This window comes from Sinohyriopsis cumingii, chromosome 2 (assembly GCF_028554795.1).
Source record: "Sinohyriopsis cumingii isolate HCF-2022 chromosome 2, ASM2855479v2, whole genome shotgun sequence".
Lineage (NCBI taxonomy): Eukaryota > Metazoa > Mollusca > Bivalvia > Unionida > Unionidae > Sinohyriopsis > Sinohyriopsis cumingii.
Window position 1 is genome coordinate 120,507,722 of NC_142962.1, and position 22,626 is coordinate 120,530,347.

Consider the following 22,626-nt stretch of genomic DNA (forward strand, 5'->3'; position numbering starts at 1 on the left):
ACTGGTGCTGGCTCCTGTTACCACCAATAATTATCAAAATGACAAAAGCTGAGAAATAGTATTGTTCAGTTCAAGTCAGTGTGATGTCCATTCAGCATAAAACAAAAATGTCCATTGTCAGCGATCTTGGCTTCTTCCTCATAAATGTATTTAAAAGGGTACCAAACTAAAAACAGTCGATCTTGTGTCAGGCTCAATTCCAATGTAAACACAGAGCATTTTGTGTAATAGCTATGCATTAGTCTGACAACAGTGTAGTTGGTAATTACAGAATAAGTTGTTTTAAAGTGTAAATGTCAGATTTCTCACTTCATGTGCATTCTGTAGCAGTGGGAGAATGAAGTGGATGGAAAATGAAATTAAAGTCAGATGTTTGTACCCTTCTTTTGAGCAGGTTTTCAAATGGATTTGGACAGTGATTGATGAATTTTCATTATTATTGTAAATAATATTAGTTGTATCACATTGATTCCATAGCATGCATGTGATTATTAAAAGAAGTATTAAATATTTAAATATTAGTTATGCCTTTGCTACTCTATATGTAATTATTACTCACATCTCTGTGATCCCTTCTAAATAGGCTGCCGATTTTATAATTCCACTTTCCTGATAGGCCACCATTTTATAAGGCCACTTTCCTTATAAGTTACCCATTTTATAAAACCATTTTCCTGATAGGCCACCACTTCATAAGGCCATTTTCCAGATAGGCCACCATTTTATAAGGCCACTTTCCTGATAGGCCACCATTTTTATAAGGCCACTTTCCAGGTAGGCCAACATTTATAAGGCCACTTTCCTGATAGGCCACCATTTTATAAGGCCACTTTCCTTATAAGTTACCCATTTTATAAAACCACTTTCCTGATAGGCCACCACTTCATAAGGCCATTTTCCAGATAGGCCACCATTTTATAAGGCCACTTTCCTGATAGGCCACCATTTTTATAAGGCCACTTTCCAGGTAGGCCAACATTTATAAGGCCACTTTCCTGATAGGCCACCATTTTATAAGGCCACTTTCCTTATAAGTTACCCATTTTATAAAACCACTTTCCTGATAGACCACCACTTCATAAGGCCACTTTCCAGATAGGCCACCATTTTTATAAGGCCACTTTCCAGGTAGACCAACATTTATAAGGCCACTTTCCTGATAGGCCACCATTTTATAAGGCCACTTTCCAGATAGGCCACCATTTTATTTGGCCACATTCCTGATAGGCCACCACTTTATAAAGGTGGTGCTCACCAGATACTATGTACTTTTGAGAGAGTGACGTATGTAAGGTGAAGTAGTTCGCATTTAAAACATGCACAGTGGAGAGAATGTTTGCATACCTCAATGCTACATTAATGTAATGTGGATGATATTTCTTTTGGATATTGTACTTTTGGAAATTTTACATGATTTAAGCACACTGCTAACTAAAATGACTGCTCCCTTGTGTTAAAAAATCAGTCTGAATTAGTCTAAAGTACACTATACATAGCAGCTATTAAAGTAGGAAAAATGAATTTTGCCAGACTTGACAATACCAGCTTCTGAAAGTGCAATGAATGAATTACCAAATATATAAAATGTAAAAAAAAGTTATTGGCTCTTTTTTATACAATTTACCTCTGAAGTTCAGGAAGTGAAAATGACCAAGTAGAGCTAGCACTTTTTTGAAAGGTGCACATTTGAAGTAAGGCCAAGCTGTATACTCTATAACCCATAGTACACCCATCAATCATACACCAGAATAAAGGGAATTAAAGGTTCTTTGCATTATACCTAAGATATACAAGGTCTTTTTTAATAGCGAGTAAAACCATTGAGGAAAGCCGGGGAAATTCTTTTTCTTTAAAATCCTAACCCTATGCAAAATGTGCAACTGTATAGCGCCACCAAAGCCACCTTCCTGATAGGCCACCATTTTATAAGGCCACTTTCCTGATAGGCCACCATTTTTATAAGGCCACTTTCCAGGTAGGCCATCATTTATAAGGCCACTTTCCTGATAGGCCACCATTTTATAAGGCCACTTTCCAGATAGGCCACCATTTTATAAAGCCACTTTCCTGATAAACCACCATTTTATAAGGCCACTTCCCTGATAGGCTACTTTCCGGATAGGCCACCATTTTATAAGGAACTTTTCTGATAGGTCACCCTTTTATAAGGCCACTTTCTAAATAGGCCACCATTTTATAAGTTCACTTTCCTGATAGGCCACCATTTTTATAAGGCCACTTTCCAGGTAGGCCAACATTTATAAGGCCACTTTCCTGATAGGCCACCATTTTATAAGGCCACTTTCCAGATAGGCCACCATTTTATTTGGCCACATTCCTGATAGGCCACCACTTTATAAAGCCACTTTCCTGATAGGCCACCATTTCATAAGGCAACTTTCCTGATAGGCCACCGTTTTCATAAGGTCACTTTCCAGGTAGGCCAACATTTATAAGGCCACTTTCCTGATAGGCCACCGTTTTAAAAGGCCAATTTCCAGATAGGCCACCATTTTATTTGGCCACATTCCTGATAGGCCACCACTTTATAAAGCCACTTTCCTGATAGGCCACCATTTTATAAGGCCACTTTCCTGATAGGCCACCATTTTATAAGGCCATTTTCCAGATTGGCCACCATTTTTATAAGGCCACATTCCAGGTGGGCCAACATTTATAAGGCCACTTTCCTGATAGGCCACCATCTTATAAGGCCACTTTCCAGATAGGCCACCATTTTTAAGGCCACTTTCCAGGTAGGCCAACATTTATAAGGCCACTTTCCTTATAAATAGGTCACCATTTTATTTTGCCACATTCCTGATAGGCCACCACTTTATAAAGCCACTTTCCTGATAGGCCACCATTTATAAGGCCACTTTCCTGATAGGCCACCATTTTATAAGGCCACTTTCCTGATAGGCCACCATTTTATAAGGCCACTTTCCAGGTAGGCCAACATTTATAAGGTCACTTTCCTGATAGGTCACCATTTTATAAGGCCACTTTCCAGATAGGCCACCATTTTATAAAGCCACTTTCCTGATAGGCCACCATTTTATAAGGCCACTTCCCTGATAGGCCACTTTCCAGATAGGCCACCATTTTATAAGGAACTTCTCTGATAGGTCACCCTTTTATAAGGCCACTTTCTAAATAGGCCACCATTTTATAAGGGCACTTTCCAGATAGGCCACCTTTTTCCTTCTGCAGAAGTGGTACCTTTATAAGAGGGGGACTACTATACTGTGATAAAACTAATATTTTACAAAAAAGAATATATGACTGTAGTATGATGGTATTTAAAGTAATTCAAACATAATTCAGAATTTTCATGTTGTAAATAATACTGTATAATTAGTACACTATTAGACGGGGTCCCATAAATTTGACACAGGGGGGCATTGGGTGTCCTCCTTGCCAAAAAGATGGAGTAAACACTGCATTTAGGTGCTCTATACTTTTGTTCTTCATGATGCTCAAGCCCTGAATACTTTCAGTATCAAATCCAGTATGTTATGTAGATGAAGAGTCCATAAATAAGGACAAAGACAGACACATCAAGACTGACAGATGGACGGACCAACAGTCAGAGGCAAATAAACTAGAATACACCAGTATATATAAGCCCAGATGGCCCACCCTCTTTTATTTGTTTGGTTGAAGTGGGGGACAGGCGTATCACTAAACAAGAATTTTTTAATCTGCCAGCAAATTTTAATAAGAAAATCGGGATGGACCTGTTATCTATCATAAAATGTCACTGGAAAATACACTGGTATGTTCTTATAATGGTGTGCTTGCTTTATTTTTCTTCACTCAGATGGTAAATAAACACTTCAGGAATTCAGCAGTAATTGTTGCCAGCACATCAGTTCATTGGAAAACCATATATTTTGTGTCCTACTATATTGGCTTTTATCAGTTCATCCAATTATTTTGGCTTTTATCGGTTCATTGGAGAACCATAGACTTTGTGTTCTACTATTTAGCTTTTCACTCTACTTTATGAATCTAGTTTCAGTTTAATGGTTTCAATAACCAGTTTGGTGCCCCAGTTTTCACAATTGATGATGGTGCTCAAGCTCCAGTGGTTCTAGCAGCTAAAGAGAGGAATATCATTGCGGCAACTTTCACCAAATTCCTTCTAAGGAATATAGGTAAGACTAGAGGAATCCACATAGTATGGTAAATTTAGTAAAGGTAAGACTAGAAGAATTAAAACAGCTATACAGTAAATTTAGTAAGACTAGAGGAATCCAAATGGTTGTACAGTAAATTTAGTATAGGTAAGACTAGAGGAATCCACCCAGCTGTACAGTAAATTTGGTATAGGTTAGACTAACTGTACACACATTTAGTATAGGTAAGACTAGATGAATTAAAGCAGCCATACAGTAAATTTATTGTACTAGATGACTTTATTGGACTAGAGGAATCCATGTGACTGTACAGCAAATTTGGTACAGGTAAGACTAGAGGAATCCATATGACTCTACAGCAAATTTGGTACAGGTAAGACTAGAGGAATCCATGTGACTGTACAACAAATTTGGTACAGGTAAGACTAGAGGAATCGATATGACTGTACAGCAAATTTGGTACAGGTAAGACTAGAGGAATCCATATGACTGTACAGCAAATTTGGTATAGGTAAGACTTGAAGAATCCACTCAGCTGTACCTATTCAGTGTGATATGATCATACATTTACATGATTCACACAACTGTGAAAAAATCCTTGAGTTTTAATGGATACGTTGAAAACTCTTAAACTAAAAACTTAGCTTTGTCCTTGAAAACCCTGACAATTTTTCAAAACAAATTTACCTCAAACACTTTGCATTTTTCTAAGAGAATACAAATATTAAAAGTGCACAAAGTAGATATGATTTTTTTAGATTCAGATTTTTTTAGTTATTCAACTCTGAGGTGGATATGGCACAACAGCAGCAAAATACCAAAGTTACATATCAAAGTTTTTGAAAATTTTAGGTTTTAGACACCAGCACAAATTTGCTCCATGATGATACATATTTTGAATATACATTTGCCTGTAGCAAATCAACATTCTGTGGAAATTTCTTAATGGAGCGAACCTGCACTGATATAAAATTTAAAGTTTGGACTTTCTAAACTGAACATAATTTCTACAATATCCAATCTACCAGCCTGTGTTCAATGGTCAGTTTTTTATGTGGCAGAAATTTATTACTAAAATGACTGTAAAATGGTTTGATTTGAATATAGAATGACACATTAACACAACAGTCTTGAAATTACAAAAATTTATATAGAATATCCCTTATTCAACATAGTCCTTTTGTGATAGAGTGCAGTCACAATGTTTATGCAGAGTAACCAGATCTTTTTTGACTCATTTTTTCCTTCAGGTGGTTCAGAAACGTTCCAGGATAAACAGTCATTCTTTCAACATGAAGTGAGAACCTTGCATCAGAAGCGCAGTCATACTTCATTATCAATCAAAATAGATAGATCCCGCCTTTTTCACAGTGTAAGTGATGGACACATGTCTTTCAATCACATCTTCATATATCTCAATAATCCTTACATCATGCCATCTGAACTATTACAGTGCTGTTCATATTTGTAACATGAGGTAGGATCCTACTTATAAGGATTGTGACATCACTGTACTATTACTGTTACATACTGTATGTTACTGTGAGATGGGCTAGGATCCTGGTTCTAAGGAATGTCACATCACTATGCTAGGACTGTGACATGCTATACCTGAGTATTTGTGAGATTGTAATGTAGCCTTAAAAAATGTCAGTCGTGTTGCTGTGATGTCTGCGTGTGGCAGTTTGCAGCGATGTCTAGCACTGGGGCATCATGCTGCAGACATGTAGCATGTTGTCCCACCCAATCACATTATCCTGACACCAGGCCGACCAGTCCTAACACTAACCTCTTAATGCTGAGCGCCAAGCGAGGCAGCTGTTAGTACCATTTTTGTAAGTCTTTGGTATGACTTGGCTGAGGATCGAACCCACAACCTCCCACATCCGAGGCGGATGTTCTAACCACTAGGCCACTGGAGCATTTTTAAAAAAAAAGTCTTTGTAATGTAAATAATGTAGATCAAAAACAAATATCCATCCAACCTGTGACCTCCTGCATCTGAGGTGCTCTAACCACTTAGGCCACCAGAACAGTCATTTGTGAGATTAGGTAGGATCCTAGTTTAAAGGATTATGCCATTACTATACTAGGACTGTAACATGCTGTAGCTGACTATTTGTGAAATAAACTATGACCTTGTTTGTAAGTACTGTAACATTACTATGCTGGGACTGTGTCATACAGTAGGTGGCTATTTGTCAGATGATATGACCTTGGTTGTAAGGCTGGAATATAGCTATGGTTTTTATTTTATAATTGATCTTCATGTATAATATCAAAGAAAGGTTGTAATGTATAAGTTTACTCTCGTGTTATCATCAGATTTAATTTTTTCATTTCATATGTGAGGACCACTAAAATGGACATTTGACAGATGAAAAATTGTTTTATATCCTTACAGTATCACACATTTCTCTGTCAAATATATTAACATTTAAATTACTCTCTGCTACCTCAGAATCTAGCCCTCAAAGAAAGACGATAAATCTTTCCATCTATGTAACAGATAGATTAAGGGAAATAACTCTTACATGTTATCTCCCCTTTATGCCTGATGTGGCAACTGGTTTCCTGGATATAGCCATTTTTACGTTTTGCTTGCTGCTGACATTTGTAACCTTCTGGAATCAATCTAAATTTATACTTAGTTTCAACCATCCACATTTTCTTTTCAATGGTGTATTAAGTCAAAATGTTTATATAGATTGTGTATACAACCTTTACAGGATTCTCAATGAATTTATTTGTATTTTTTCATTTATCATTGCATTTGTTATTGCCCCTATGATATGGATCAATAATATGCAATTTTCACTAGTGAAATTGTTGTGTGCTGTTATATTTCATTACATTTCAGTTTATATGCAAATACAGGTCCACGTTTATTTCAACAGAAGCATTTTTGTTTGTTTCTTTTTATTACAGAGATGACAAACAATCGCAGAAAGTTCAAACAATTCAAGATTGTGGAGGACAAAGATAAGACATGTTTGGCATGAACAAAGTGCTCTTTGTCACACACATTTAATTTGTGTGCATCATCAACAAAAGACAACATTTTAAATAGGCAACTAAAGGGCTGCATAAAACGTGTGTTTAAGATCATCAGAACAGGAAATTTTAAGCCTCCACTCAACTTCAGAATCACTGATGAGTTTTATGGGGGATGTCAAGATGTCACCTCTGCCCCCAACAAAGATACCAAACACAGCACTGGCAGTGAGTGCAGGCTTAAGTGATCCATGACAAGCTTTTCCGATCAAATATTTCAATCACAGGTGATTCATATTTTCCAACAGGCATTATCTTCAAAGATGTTAATGAATCAGTTTGATGAAAATATAAATTGGCACCAAGCTGGATATGGGTGGCACCCCACTGGATATGAGTCATTTTCCCTGCCTGTGCATAATGTTAGCAATATGAAAGCCTTGCATGCAAGATTGCCATATAACAGACCAGCCTGCAAGTTATTTATCATCCACTATTTGCTGTCCCCTCTGCTGACTACTTGGTCCAGCTGGACTGGATAGTCCATGGACAGTTTTAATGGCCAAGCTTTTGTCATCTTAGACTGGTCAGCTGGCCAACCACTTATGAACACTATGGACAATGTCGGTGTTGAACACCAACAGATAGTTCCGTTGGCCACCCAATTAGACCAGCCATTTTTTATACACAATGAACTAAAATTAAATTTGAAGACATCCATCCCAGCCTAACTTTCCATGCAACTGATGTTGATTGTATGTCCCACAGGGAGAATGATACATTGTTATCATTATCCTGTGGAATATTGTACCCCTGGAGACAGAGTGTACAGGAGATAAACAGTCACCATCAGAGATCAAGATGAGACAGAAATGCCTGAGCAATCCTATCCAGCTATGGAAGGGACAGACTTTGCCTTCAAGAAGAAGAAATTTATGGGATTTTGTCTCCGTTAGAATGCCCATTGCCATCCACAATCAGTCCTACCTATAAGGTCAAGGCCTTTGTGCATGTACACGACAATAACAACAGTCTAACATTAAGGATCTTGCCTGTCTTCAAACATTGCTGAAATTACAAGGCATCTTCAGCCAATGTGGGCATGTGAGAAAGCTTGCCAGTAGCTTCTCGTGGGTCGGTGGTTCTTTCCCGGGGTTTTCCAGGGTTCTTCCTCCACCATTAATACTGGCCGCCATGTATAGCCTATCGTGCTGAAAAATGGCGTTAAACCCCACAACAACAACAACAACAACAAGGCATCTTTTCGATAAAATTCATAATCATGGTAATGCAAGAGCTTTTTTTCATGGCAGTATTATCCAGATGAACTAAGACTTGAATATTTCTGCCTTCAGTATGTCTGCCACAGTATATGAGATGGATATACAAATGTTCCTTCCTACTTGATCTCATGTCTCTAACATTCCATCATCTAGTGACTACACCTGGGATTCAGTATGCCATATCACCATGCTAGTTAAGACAGCTGCTCACCACATAATGGCAAATGCCCATATGGCCTGTTGTAACATGGATTTGATTAAAAGAGATGCATTCCTATGCTCCTCTTCTCTCGAACCACATTATGTGGTTATGCTGTGCTCCCTTCCTTTTGACTATCCTCTTCTGTTCCAGGGTTGAATTGAAGAGGCAAGAAAGCAAGCAGTACAAGCATTGCCCCAAAAGTTTTCAGTGCAGGTTCCTATTCCCAGGTGATCCTATGAAGGCAGACATTTTACAGAAGCAAACAGAGCTTTTGCATATAAAACAGGCGATGGAGAATGTGTTTCCAGAGCTTCTACTCGTGATCTTTCCAGTTCCAAAATCTAACGGCCTTCATCAGAAAATTGGACTTCATCAAATCCTTGTTAATTATGTCCTCCTACACAGCAAAGGCAGTGTATCTGGATAACCTGCTGCAAAAATATTGGGTAAGTTTGGTTTTTGCTCACAAAGTGAACAGCCTACTTTCCCACTTTTGCAGTATAGGGTGGATAATCAGTATAGAGGATTAGGACCGCATGCCTTCTCAACATTTTGTCCGGCTGGGTATGGAGTTCCTAACACATCTCTTTTTGGTACATTTTCCTCCGAAACACATTGACATTGAAAGTATATTTCATATGTTAGAGAAGGCATCAACCGTCGTGTTTATTTCAGTGTGGGAGTTTGTACAACTCCTCTGCCTGTTCATTGCTGTGAGAATCCTGTTGCCTCTCAGCCCCTTTTACATGAACCCTCTACAGATGGCCCTTCTTGCACAGTAGTACCATGTCCTTTTCCTCAAATTTTCCTAATGGTAATGTGATTAGGTAATGTATTTGACAGTGAAAGCAATATTGTAGTAAATTATGTATCTTTGGGAATATATACATGATCACATTACAAAAAATGCCTCCCACCCTTCTCTGCAATGCAAGAATCTTGTTAAAGGTTTCCCCTGAGTTAAAACTGGTTACATCCATAAAATTGGTGGCCACCTGGCAGGTAAAAAGGGGAGTTAACCTGTAAGAGTCATTTCCCTCTGTCTATGTATGTGTGTGTGTGGATGGAAAGACATTTTTCCATCTTTCAGAGAGGGCTGTATTTGGAGATAGCAGAGTAATGTGATCAGATAAGTATTGTAAGAGAAAAATAACTTATTTAAAAAAATTTGATTCTTGAGAATATAATTAGCTTATTGACCAAACTTAGACACCCAGTTTTCTCACCTGTTAGACTAATGTTTTGTAGTGTATTCATTTAGTTTGGAAGATGAAAATTCAGATTTAGTTAGGTTCAGTGGCACCATTAGGGTTGGTGTCACGCAGTGTGATAACGCATTGTGTCACCCAATGGATCTCCTTCCTGCACAAAATTCAAAAATTGTATAGAGTCATTTTGGTATCACCCTCTCTGATGGTGTCACCCGTTGTGGTCTACACACCCCTAGTGATGCCACTGGCTAGGTTTTAAAGTTTAAATTGGTTAAACAACACTGTCTGACATAATAATACAGGCATTGAAGCACAGGCAAGTTATTGGCATCCTTTCACTAATTAAAATGTTATAATCTGTATCAAACTTACAACAATGACTCTCTCCATATCACACAATGAACATGCAGATCTCTCATTTTTGCAGGTTGAGGGAGTTCAGTTAATAAATATATGGTAAAAAATTATTTGATGTCTCAAATTAATCATTATCAAAAACAGAAATGAGATAGTGTTCTGTCAAAGACCTGCAATCATTTATTTTGATTATTTGAAATAGATCATCTTAGCATAACACATTTTTATATCAAATCACCATTTCCATTTAGTGTCTGAATACTTTTGTGATAACACTCTATTGTTATATACTTGTTAGTTAATTCATTAACCTTAAAATAATGAAATCATTATGATGCTGTGTATCATGTATGTATGTTGTACTAAAAGGTGGCTGAGTGGTCTAAAGCAGTTATCTTTTCATATCACAGACATCTCACCTCTATCTGCATGGGTTCAAGTCTTGAGCTCAGTCAGGCTGGGTATGTGAGAAAACTTGCCAATAGCTCCCTTTGGGTCGATCATTCTTCCCAAGGTTTTCCATCCACCAGATATACATGCCACAATGTATAACCTATTATGTGATAAAAATTGGCATTAAACCCACAATGTATAACCTATTATGTGATAAAAATTGGCATTAAACCCACAAGTCACAATCTCAAACCTCGTACTGAAATGAAGCGGTTAATCTTATTCCTCTATTGTCTTTTCAGTCTCTCAAAGCCACCAAGAATTTTGACTTATCTGACTGGTGTAAAAACTTTGAGGTCACATTTATAGGAGAAGAGGGTGAGTGTTGACCATACTAACAGTGTATATTATACAACAATGTGAAGTTACATTATTCTTTTATTAATTTATTTATACTTCTATCCATCCATCTTTGTTCTAGTGTATCTCCTCCTGTTTAGTTCAGGATACAGACTTTAAACTTTGGGATTTGACTGGGGAATGGTCTGTACATCTTCAGAGTGGTTTTAAAATATTGATATTGCCCCAGGGCTGGGGATATGAGGATGGAGCAATGTTTATAAATTTAAAATAATTTCTTAAATATTGTAATTATTGATCTGAATATGGCTTGTATCAAAATTGAGACCAAGGCTATAACATATTTAATGGACTTGTGGAGTTTGCCAGTTTTACAACAACACAGGTTACTTTTTTGTACTGATCCAATTAGTGCCTTGCTCATGGCACCATATAGTGGCTGATCTGATGATAGGACTGCTCCATGATGATATCACCAACTTGTAACTATTTATAGGTTTTGAAAGACATAAGCATATCAGGCAGTATGTATGTATGTATATATATAGAGAGAGAGAGAGAGAGAGAGAGTACAGTATTGCCTCGGGGGTAGGTGACTGACCCATCAGTCATAACTTTGAAACTGTTGAACTGTTGAGATTGCAGCCATGAGACATGAGATGAAATCTAACATATATCCAGTAAAGGCCTGGATCAGGCCTTTGCAGTAGGAATCATGCCCACGAGCCCTAACTTGCAAACTGTTGATAATAGTACCCTATAACTATATATACACTTGCTAGACAGGAATCTTTGCCCCTGAGTCCTCATTGGAAACTGTTGATATTCCTACCCTGTAATTATGTATACACTAACTAGACATACTGAGACAAATACACATGTATAGCGTTGTAAGCCGTGACTTGAATGACATTGCTAAGCAGACCATGGATAAGTAGAAACTGATTCTTGTTTACACCGCCATTCCTCTTAGCTGTATTGACATGACCATTGTGTTGTAATTCATATTGGAGAGCTGTTTAAATATTCCCAGTTGAAGACCAGGGATTAGGGCAGGGATTTGAAGGCTTTTAAAATGTTCATGGTAGTCATCAGTGATATTTTTTAGCTACTGTGAAAATTACATTTTTTATGGCATACGAATTTTCACGGATTTCATGTTACTACGGATGAATGGAGTTTAGGATCGAGGGGCCATTCCTCAATTCCCAATTTGTCATGAATAAAAAAACTGCAAAAATACAAAAATTGATGCCGAAGAAAAAATGAATTTACAGAATCTCAAATTCTCAGACACAAGACATTTATAAAGCTTTGTCAAGAGAAAAGTGAAAGATGTATAAGGAATCGGTCAGTGAACAGCATCAAAAGGATTGAAAAATTGTCCATTACAAACAGGTAACCACTATATATTGGTGTCTGCTAATGAAAGGCAGGTTTTACCATAATTTATTTGAATCTTGATTTAATGGAGTGTCTTTATATATTAAATTTCTTAAAATCAAATGGATTGTCTAAGTGATATCAGGTTGAGTCTCTTATTGATATCACATTGAGTGGCTTAGTATCACATTGAGTGTGTGGATATCACGTGGAGTGTCTTAATATCACATGAAAGTGTCTTAATGTCACACAGATTGATTTTAGTGATATCACATTTAGTGGCTTGGTATTATTTGGAGTGTGGATATCACATGGAGTGTCTTGATGTCACATGGAGTATCTTGATGTCACATGAAGTGTCTTGATGTCACACAGTGTCTTGATGTCACACAGAGTATCTTGATGTCACATGGAGTATCTTGATGTCACACAAAGTATCTTGATGTCACACAGTGTCTTAATGTCAGACAGAGTATCTTGATGTCACACAGAGTATCTTGATGTCCGTGGAGTATCTTGACATTACAGCAGCATTAGTGCTTTTAGCAGTCCCTTGTAGATATTGCTGCTGCAAAATTGTAACTTTAGCTTGTCAGAGAACTTGTAACATTCCAGGAAGTGGTAAAATTATGATATAATACAACTTGGCTTTATCACTGTGCTTTGAATCTCCAAATGTCAAATGTAAAATTATATTCATTTTCTTGGAAAAGTCAAATCAAAAAGATGATAGAATGAAAAAGAACCTTTAAACATTTTGATAAACATTCAGTACATAAATTTTTTTATCAACTTTTACCTAGTGAGGTACATTATGTTTTAAAAGGCTGCCCCTTCCGCCGACAAAATATGGTGTTTCCAGACATTCAGGTGGTCTTTCTATAGATGTCATAGCATTATATAACAACATTGAACTGTGAATTAAGAATCCAGTTATAAATAACAGGGTGTCTTTGAAAGCGGTTATCTTTCAAGTCAGCTTTATTGTAACATGGTTTCCATAGAAATTACTTAATATTTTTTAAACTATATCATTTTAGAATTTTTTAAAAATTGGGCACAATCTTTATGTCTATAAAATTTTAGCAGAAATATTGGATGATGTGGTTGCAAGAAATATTAATAACCAGTAGATAAAATCTGTTCCAGTTGTAAGTACATTTGGTACAACAAAAAGTAATAACCAGTAGATAAAATCTGTTCCAGTTGTAAGTACATTTGATACAACAAAAACTAATAACCAGTAGATGAAATGTTTTCAGTTGTAAGTACACTACAACAAAAACTAATAACCTGTAGATAAAATCTGTTCCAGTTGTAAGAACGCTACAACAAAAACTAATAACCAGTAGATAAAATCTGTTCCAGTTGTAAGTACATTTGGTACAACAAAAAGTAATAACCAGTAGATAAAATCTGTTCCAGTTGTAAGTACATTTGATACAACAAAAACTAATAACCAGTAGATGAAATGTTTTCAGTTGTAAGTACACTACAACAAAAACTAATAACCTGTAGATAAAATCTGTTCCAGTTGTAGGAACGCTACAACAAAAACTAATAACCAGTAGATAAAATCTGTTCCAGTTGTAAGAACATTTGGTACAACAAAAACTAATAACCTGTAGATAAAATCTGTTCCAGTTGTAAGTACATTTGGTACAACAAAAACTAATAACCTGTAGATAAAATCTGTTCCAGTTGTAAGTACATTTGGTACAACAAAAACTAATAACCAGTAGATGAAATGTTTTCAGTTGTAAGTACACTACAACAAAAACTAATAACCTGTAGATAAAATCTGTTCCAGTTTTAAGAATGCTACAACAAAAAGTAATAACCAGTAGATAAAATCTGTTCCAGTTGTAAGTACATTTGGTACAACAAAAAGTAATAACCAGTAGATAAAATCTGTTCCAGTTGTAAGTACATTTGATACAACAAAAACTAATAACCAGTAGATGAAATGTTTTCAGTTGTAAGTACACTACAACAAAAACTAATAACCTGTAGATAAAATCTGTTCCAGTTGTAAGAACGCTACAACAAAAACTAATAACCAGTAGATAAAATCTGTTCCAGTTGTAAGTACATTTGGTACAACAAAAAGTAATAACCTGTTGATAAAATCTGTTCCAGTTGTAAGTACATTTGATACAACAAAAACTAATAACCAGTAGATGAAATGTTTTCAGTTGTAAGTACACTACAACAAAAACTAATAACCTGTAGATAAAATCTGTTCCAGTTGTAAGAACGCTACAACAAAAACTAATAACCAGTAGATAAAATCTGTTCCAGTTGTAAGAACATTTGGTACAACAAAAACTAATAACCTGTAGATAAAATCTGTTCCAGTTGTAAGTACATTTGGTACAACAAAAACTAATAACCTGTAGATAAAATCTGTTCCAGTTGTAAGTACATTTGGTACAACTAAAACTAATAACCAGTAGATGAAATGTTTTCAGTTGTAAGTACACTACAACAAAAACTAATAACCTGTAGATAAAATCTGTTCCAGTTTTAAGAATGCTACAACAAAAAGTAATAACCAGTAGATAAAATCTGTTCCAGTTGTAAGTACATTTGGTACAACAAAAAGTAATAACCAGTAGATAAAATCTGTTCCAGTTGTAAGTACATTTGATACAACAAAAACTAATAACCAGTAGATGAAATGTTTTCAGTTGTAAGTACACTACAACAAAAACTAATAACCTGTAGATAAAATCTGTTCCAGTTGTAAGAACGCTACAACAAAAACTAATAACCAGTAGATAAAATCTGTTCCAGTTGTAAGAACATTTGGTACAACAAAAACTAATAACCTGTAGATAAAATCTGTGCCAGTTGTAAGTACATTTGGTACAACAAAAACTAATAACCAGTAGATAAAATCTGTTCCAATTGTAAGTACATTTGGTACAACTAAAACTAATGACCAGTAGATAAAATGTCTTCCAGTTGTAAGTACACTACAACAAAAACTAATAACCTGTTGATAAAATGTGTTCCAGTTGTAAGAACGCTACAACAAAAGCTAATAACCAGTAGATAAAATCTGTTCCAGTTGTAAGTACATTTGGTACAACAAAAACTAATAACCTGTTGATAAAATCTGTTCCAGTTGTAAGTACATTTGCTTCAACAAAAACTAATAACCAGTAGATAAAATCTGTTCCAGTTGTAAGTACATTTGGTACAACAAAAACTAATAACCTGTAGATAAAATCCATTCCAGCCGCATGCAGGCAGTAGACATCTGTACCCTACACTGGCTATCCATTCGAACCAGAATCAAACACAAAATTTGTTCTCTGTGCTACATTTCACTGTCGGACTCCAGTCCAACATACCTATCTGACCTCACCCATGTGTACACACCAGCAATATACTTACGCTCCTCTTCCGATAATCGTATACTCATTATTCCCACTATGAAAACAAAGTCATATGGACAGCATTCTTTTGCATACCAGGGCCCAGCAACGTGGAATGAATTGCCCACTGAACTTTGACACAAAGACATAGTGATCACATTCAAGAGGGCTCTCAAAACTCACTTATTTCGACTGCAAGAACAAACTTAAAGACCTAATAATGTTTCCTACCTGAAATATTCTCAGCATGTTTTTTGTTTTTTAATGTTTTTCTAATTTCGTGTTGTTTGTTTTTGTAATAATATGATTATGTTTCTTATCTTATAGGTGTTGTCTAATGTTGTAAAGCATTTAGAGCTTCTAAAGATTAGGCGCTATACAAAGTCCTCATTATTATTATTATTATATATTTGACTTAGTTACTCTGCATTTGTCAGTTTTGCATCCTGGAAGGTATGACCAGCAATCATTTACAGCGGGATTGAAAAAATTGTTGGAACTTGATGATACAAATTCGTTAAAGAGAATGCTACTCATTTCTGTTTGTATCTCAAATGAGAGTATGGCATAGTTATTTATGCTTGTTCAGTTGCAAAACAAGAAACCTTGAGGAAAATGTAGTTCCAGCCTTGTCTGAGGGTATGTTAATTTGGAATCAGAAGATGACAGTATTGTTTTCCTCCTTTTGGGATTTGATGCTAAAATTCTGGCTCATTCTTGGGCAAAAGATTGATAGGTATATAATAAAATGTAAAAGCATGTTACTGTGACCAAATTGTCTTCCTTTCAGACAGAATAGCATATAGTGTGTTTCTTTTTTTCAGGATTAGACTGGGGTGGATTAAGAAGGGAATGGTTTGAACTCTTATGTAAAGAATTGTTTGATCACAATGATTCAGGACTGTTCAAGCGCCTGTCTGAGGATTCTCAGGGTCTGGTGAGTGGAACCTTATCATTAAAATGCTTTTCATTTTTGTATCTGAATTTTGTATTTGTTTTGATGGAATATTCTGTTTGTTCTGAAGAAAAGTGATGATAAGAAACATAATAGTAAATTTAATTTTCAGAATGGAAGATATATCCCCAACAACAACTTTGATTATTAATAACTGATATCAATTACTGTTATTAGCTAATGTCTACAAAAGTATTGTCCCAAGTTTCAAATCCCATGGACTAGACATTGACCAGTTTGAAAAAGAATTATTCTGTGATTGCTTTCAAATCTACCTGTGTCTCTTTGATATGACCGTTTGCACATTACTGAGGATGTCAGGTGCTTTGGTTCAGACATATTCGTGTAACAAATTAGCAAAAAAAATTGAATTCTGTAATTGAAACTCAGAAAATGATAAATTTATTAAATTTCACATTATATCAAGCTGGTTCTAGGATATTTATTCAAATAAATACTGCATGTTCATTTAATTGCATTTTGGTTTATGTGGATTTGCCAGCAAATGACCAGGGTTTTTTATACTCAGTTCGTAGATTGGAGAAGGGAATCCTGTAGTCTTCACTGATGGATCACTATTGTACCCTTTAAATTTATTAATTGGAGAATGGAGTTGTTTTGTATTCACTGATGGATCACTGTTGTACCATTTAAATGTATGGATTGGATAAATGAGTTCTGTTGTCTTCGATGATGATCACTGATTGCTATACCTTTAAATTTGTGGACTGGAGAAAGGAGTTCTGACGTCTTCACTGATGGATCACTAATTGAATATACATTTCAGTTTGTAGACTGGAGAAGGGAGTCCTATTGTCTTCACTGATGGATCACTGTTTTAACTTGAAATTTGTGCATTCAAGTTGTTAACAGTGAAACCCACAAATATTGGTACTCCTTAAGCAAAAAACTGACCTCAAAAAATCTGAAGAAGTAGTGGCAAATGATTCTGTGTCAAAGTGTTATTATGAAAGTCTTATTCAAAAGCAGTGGGCACAATTTTTCAACTTCTGAAAAAAGAGAATATCAAGAGAGATAACTCTTGTAAATAAAAGAACAAGAAAGTATCACATGCAATGGCAAACTTGTTAGAATGACAAAAATGGTTTGAAACCATTAGCCCTTGTGACAAGATTTGATGTTAAAAGTTCAACTCTCTATGGCCATCATGCCTAGTTACACATGATTTTCACAATAGTAAAGAAAAATTTTTGTTAAAAAAATAACTTAAAATATATCATTTAATAGGAGATAGAAAGAATTGTTATTGATCACATATCATAAGGAAAAAAAGAAATCTAAAAGCTAACAGTTCTATACAGTACTTGCTAACTGTAGAACCCTTCATTATAATATGGTTCCTTTTATAAGGCAGTGATGGTCATGGATCCCTTTTTATTATGTATAAATAAAATTATATGTGTAATGTACTTTATTATAAGGTAGTTTCTCTGTAGCAGTAATATAGTGCACCTCTAGTACAATGTACTACATTATAAAGTAGTTTCTTGTTTCTCTATAAGATAATACACTCCATGGTTCCCATGGATAGTGTTATAATGAGGGAGTGCTGTATTTAAGTATCTTCACAAGGCTGCTGATTTTAGACTAGATTACCAAGGCTTTTTGTCTGATAGCCATCATGGCTATAGGGCAACCATCTGATTTAAAACGTTTTGATCTTGCACCATGCTGTCATGTATAGATTGCCATCTATAAATTTGCTGTCTTAGGCCTAATAATATATTTTTCTGTATGCAGGTTCAACCCAACAGAGACAGATCTCCAGACTGTGATGTTAAGATGTATGAATTTGCAGGAAAAATTGTTGGCAAATGTTTGTATGAGTCTTCCCTTGGCGGGTCCTACCGACAGTTGGTCAGAGCTCGTTTTTCCCGCTCCTTTCTTGCTCAGCTTATTGGCCTAAGGGTCCACTACAGGGTAGGAATGTCTTTGTGAAATTTTATCATTGATTTTTTTTTTATCACAGATGCTTTCATCATCCATGGTCAAATAGAAGAGGTCATTAAAGAGATTGCCAAAGAAGCAAATCTCATGCTGGCCAAGTAACCTAGAGCCCAAGAAGAGATGAGAGAATAGGACAGATGACTCAAAGGGCAGGCATGTGAAGCCTATGGCCCATGGGCCTCAGTTGGCCTGCAATCTGTTTTTATCCAGTTATATTTACATCGTACTGGTACATTTTAAAATCACAATCCTTATCATTCCCTGGAGAAATTTGCAAATGCCTGCCCCAAGGGTATGTCAAATAGGAATATCACCTCCAGGCTTCTTACTTTGACAAAAACTCAGTTTCCAAGGGCCACAGATGATAAGACACAGGAAGACAAGAATCACTTGTGACCCAGTTTCTCTCCCCAGCAGCCACCATCTCAGAAAATAAAGGCATGTTCACACCTCCCTTTTCAGACATTTTGGTGGTGGGGAAGACTCCAACAATTTGCAATGGAATGAGAGTGACTCTGCACCATTGACCCATAAATCTTATAAATAGTACTGGACAGCCTCCCCACTTGTCAGGGGTACCCTTTGTTAAAGATGTCCAAAGTAACTAAAAACAAACAGTTTGTTCTTACTTCCTAGATCAGTGTCAGTCTTCAGGAGTCATAGATCTGAGCTCTGTCAATGCATTTATATGACTACCATGGTTACAGATGTTGACACTTGACTCCTCTGTTTAATAAGTCTTGCAAAAAGCGAGTGAATCAGAGTGCCGTCCAACCCAGTTTGCTTCTTCTATCTATGAACTGTATACATATATTAAACTAGTAGTCTAGATGGGACTTTTGCTGTTATGAATTCTTCAGTTGTCAGTATTTTGTCAGTTTTGTTATCACTTGGTTGGTTTACCGATGAACTGGCACTGATCAATATTACATGCCTATACAATAACTGATAATGAGCCATAACTGTATTGGTCGAATAATTAGAAAATTCCCACAAATGCTAAGCTTGTCACTATGTTCAGTAAACAGAATAAATCAATAAAACATGGGTAAAGATATAATAGTTTCACAAAAAATGCAGCAATTAAAAATACTATAAATATTCTGCAGGTAAATTTTATATATATATATATATATATATATATATATATATATATATATATATATAAAATATTTAGTATTTATTTACAGTACTTTGAGACAGATGACCCAGACCTGTACCAGTCTAAGATCAAGTACATTGAAGAGAAAGACATTGATGGTATGGAACTTACCTTCTCAGATGAAGTTTACAGTGACTCTGGTCTCCTTCTGAAGGTAATATGTTTTTGGAGGGGTTGGTCCAGTTTCTTATTCCAGTGGTCTAAGGCACATAATGTAGCATATGTTGTGTCCTGGTATTTAACATCCTGCATTTGTCATCTTGCATCCATCCAATGTTGTACATTGTTATGGCGACTTCTCCCAAATTATTGTGCGGTTTGTTACAACTAATGCAACACACACATGCACACACACACACACACACACGCACATTGTTTGTTTCTTTTCTAAGTTACGATATATGCCTTTCCCTCAATAACTCATGCACATTGGGATCCACAAACAGACCATACTATATTTGAGGGTGCGAGTTACTGAGGGACCTCTAAAACTTGGGGAAAAAATCCTCTTAGACATCGAGAAAACCATGGGGAGGTATGGAACTGGGCTGTTTAATGACTCAATCCTCATTTTACAATCACATCGATAATAATTGTTAATAACGTGCTTTTTCTAATGAAGTTGTTCGGTTTTTTTTATAAATAACATTTATTTTCAAAATGAAAGATCGTTCCAACTAGTTTCAACAACCATCACAAAAACGTCTGTGTATTGCTTCACTGCTTTTTGTTTTTTAATTAGTCTGGTTCCCAGAGTGGTATTTAATAGTATCATGCCAATTCGGGAGTCAGCAGGGATCTGGACTAACTGTCGATACACCACCAAACAAGATTTTTTTTCTTAAAAAACTAGCGACATTTATTTTGTGAAAATCGTCTACATTGAAACTTAATTTTGTATTGCTCAAGTAGTACAGTATTGATGTCATGACTTCATTGGAACTAATAGTAAAACTTCTTATCATCCTTCAGGATATCTCAGAGTGCCAGTTCAAAAATTCTCTGAAACTGCTTGCCCAAAATGGTCCGTATCTATGAAACCAAGCTCTTTATTTTAAGAAATATTTATTTAGCTATAGTTGCCTTGCTATCTTTGATCACAGTTATGAATGAGTTGGTAATTTAAGGTAGTTTATGTTATATACACAATAACATTTATAACAGTGATTGATTGATCAACTGAAGTGAGTTTACCCAACATAGGACCGGGGCCATTAGATTTTAAGTTTGTAGGATTTGCGTACTTTTTAACTTTTCTTGTAATCCGCCTCAGGACCTTTATTTGATTCAAAAGATATAATTAATGTGATAATACAAAGGAGGCCATCTTTTAATTCAGCACAACAATACAACAAATACTTCTGCAAGTTAGTTATCAAAACATGCTCAGCACTTAATTAGGTTCTCAGAGAATTGCTTGCAGACATAGCTATTATTATAGATTGACTTATTTTACATTGCATTTACCATTTTCGACCATAAAATGAGCGATATATCAACGTTTCAGTTACCAATTTTGATCACAATTTTTTTCAAGTTCGAGAAATAGGGATCAATTTTTGGGGTATTTTCTGGTACAAAAACAGGATCCATGCCTGACCCTGCATTATAAGAGGGTTTGCAAGTTTTCAGGGCACAAGTTATCGAGGGAGTGGTGTATACTCACTTATAAGTTGGGCCCAGCTGCAAATATAGACCCAGATCTGTCATCACCAGAATTTCAGAGTATGTGTTACTTATTCTACTGATCAGTGTTAACAAACTGCACAGACCCAGATCTGCTGGCACATTATGCACCAGAATTTCAGAGTATGTGTTACTTATTCTACTGATCAGTGTTAACAAACGGCACTGACCCAGATCTGCTGGCACATTATGCTATGGCTGATCTGGGTCTGTGCAGTTAGCAGTTGGATCTGACTTAAAGGGAGTATATATGGTAGTAAGCTGTACACATTATCCATTTCCTATCATACTTTGTCCCTCATCAGTCAGAATTTGATTTTATCAGTGTCTTGACAATCCATCCAAAGAAACTGGATCAAATTTCACAGTTTAAGGGTCCTCCATCAGGTCAAGCCACTCAAGTTTTAAAATGCTAAAATACAGTTTTAAAAAAAAGTAAAATAATGCTTTATCATTTGTATCATGGGGGAGGGTAATTTGGCTTCACTGTTATAAATCGATGCACTGTATTTTATAACGCTGATAATTTCCAGTTTGGTTGCACTCATTAAATTCTATTTTCTTAATAAACTAATTGTATCCAGGTAATATTGGCCACAAACCTGTCAATATAGAAAAATGTCTCTGCAACATTTTTATTCCTCACTTAGAACAGCTCTAGTCTTGCTTTAGTTCTTGGTGCCATTAGTAAATGATACTTTTTTTTTCTTCATCCAGGTGGTTGATTTAATCCCAAATGGTTCAAAAATACCAGTCACTAATGAAAACAAGCTACAGTATTTAGACCTTCTGGCACAACACAGGCTGGCCAACAGTGTTCGTGAGGAGATTGATGGTTTCCTTAAGGGACTCAATGAGCTCATTCCTGACAACCTTCTCAGTATCTTTGATGAAAATGAACTGGAGGTACATAATGGGGTTTTTCAATTGGTTATGTCTTTCTTTGTTTTTAGCTCTACTTGTTATAGACCAGAAGAACTTATTGAATGGTCTGTTGTCAGTCTGTCTTCTATTTTCTGTTTGTCTGCTAGCACAAGTGTGTTATCACGACTGTTGCCATGAAACTTTACACATGCATTCATCCCATTGTCTAGTTGATCCTGAATGAAAATTATGCTACTTGAATATTAAATATGGCTGATATGGC

General features: G+C 35.9%; 1 protein-coding gene across 2 annotated transcripts in view; it reads left to right on the plus strand.

The window, feature by feature from the left end:
• LOC149805704 (apoptosis-resistant E3 ubiquitin protein ligase 1-like) overlaps positions 1-22,626 on the plus strand; it is a 109,235-nt gene that overhangs the window by 72,852 nt on the left and 13,757 nt on the right. For both annotated transcript variants that reach the window (XM_089950364.1, XM_089950365.1), the window contains 7 exons: positions 4,019-4,160; positions 5,393-5,514; positions 10,885-10,960; positions 16,533-16,645; positions 18,425-18,604; positions 19,822-19,947; positions 22,197-22,385. In XM_089950364.1, the coding sequence (XP_089806490.1) occupies positions 4,019-4,160; positions 5,393-5,514; positions 10,885-10,960; positions 16,533-16,645; positions 18,425-18,604; positions 19,822-19,947; positions 22,197-22,385 (948 nt within the window). The remainder of the gene's footprint in view (positions 1-4,018; positions 4,161-5,392; positions 5,515-10,884; positions 10,961-16,532; positions 16,646-18,424; positions 18,605-19,821; positions 19,948-22,196; positions 22,386-22,626) is intronic.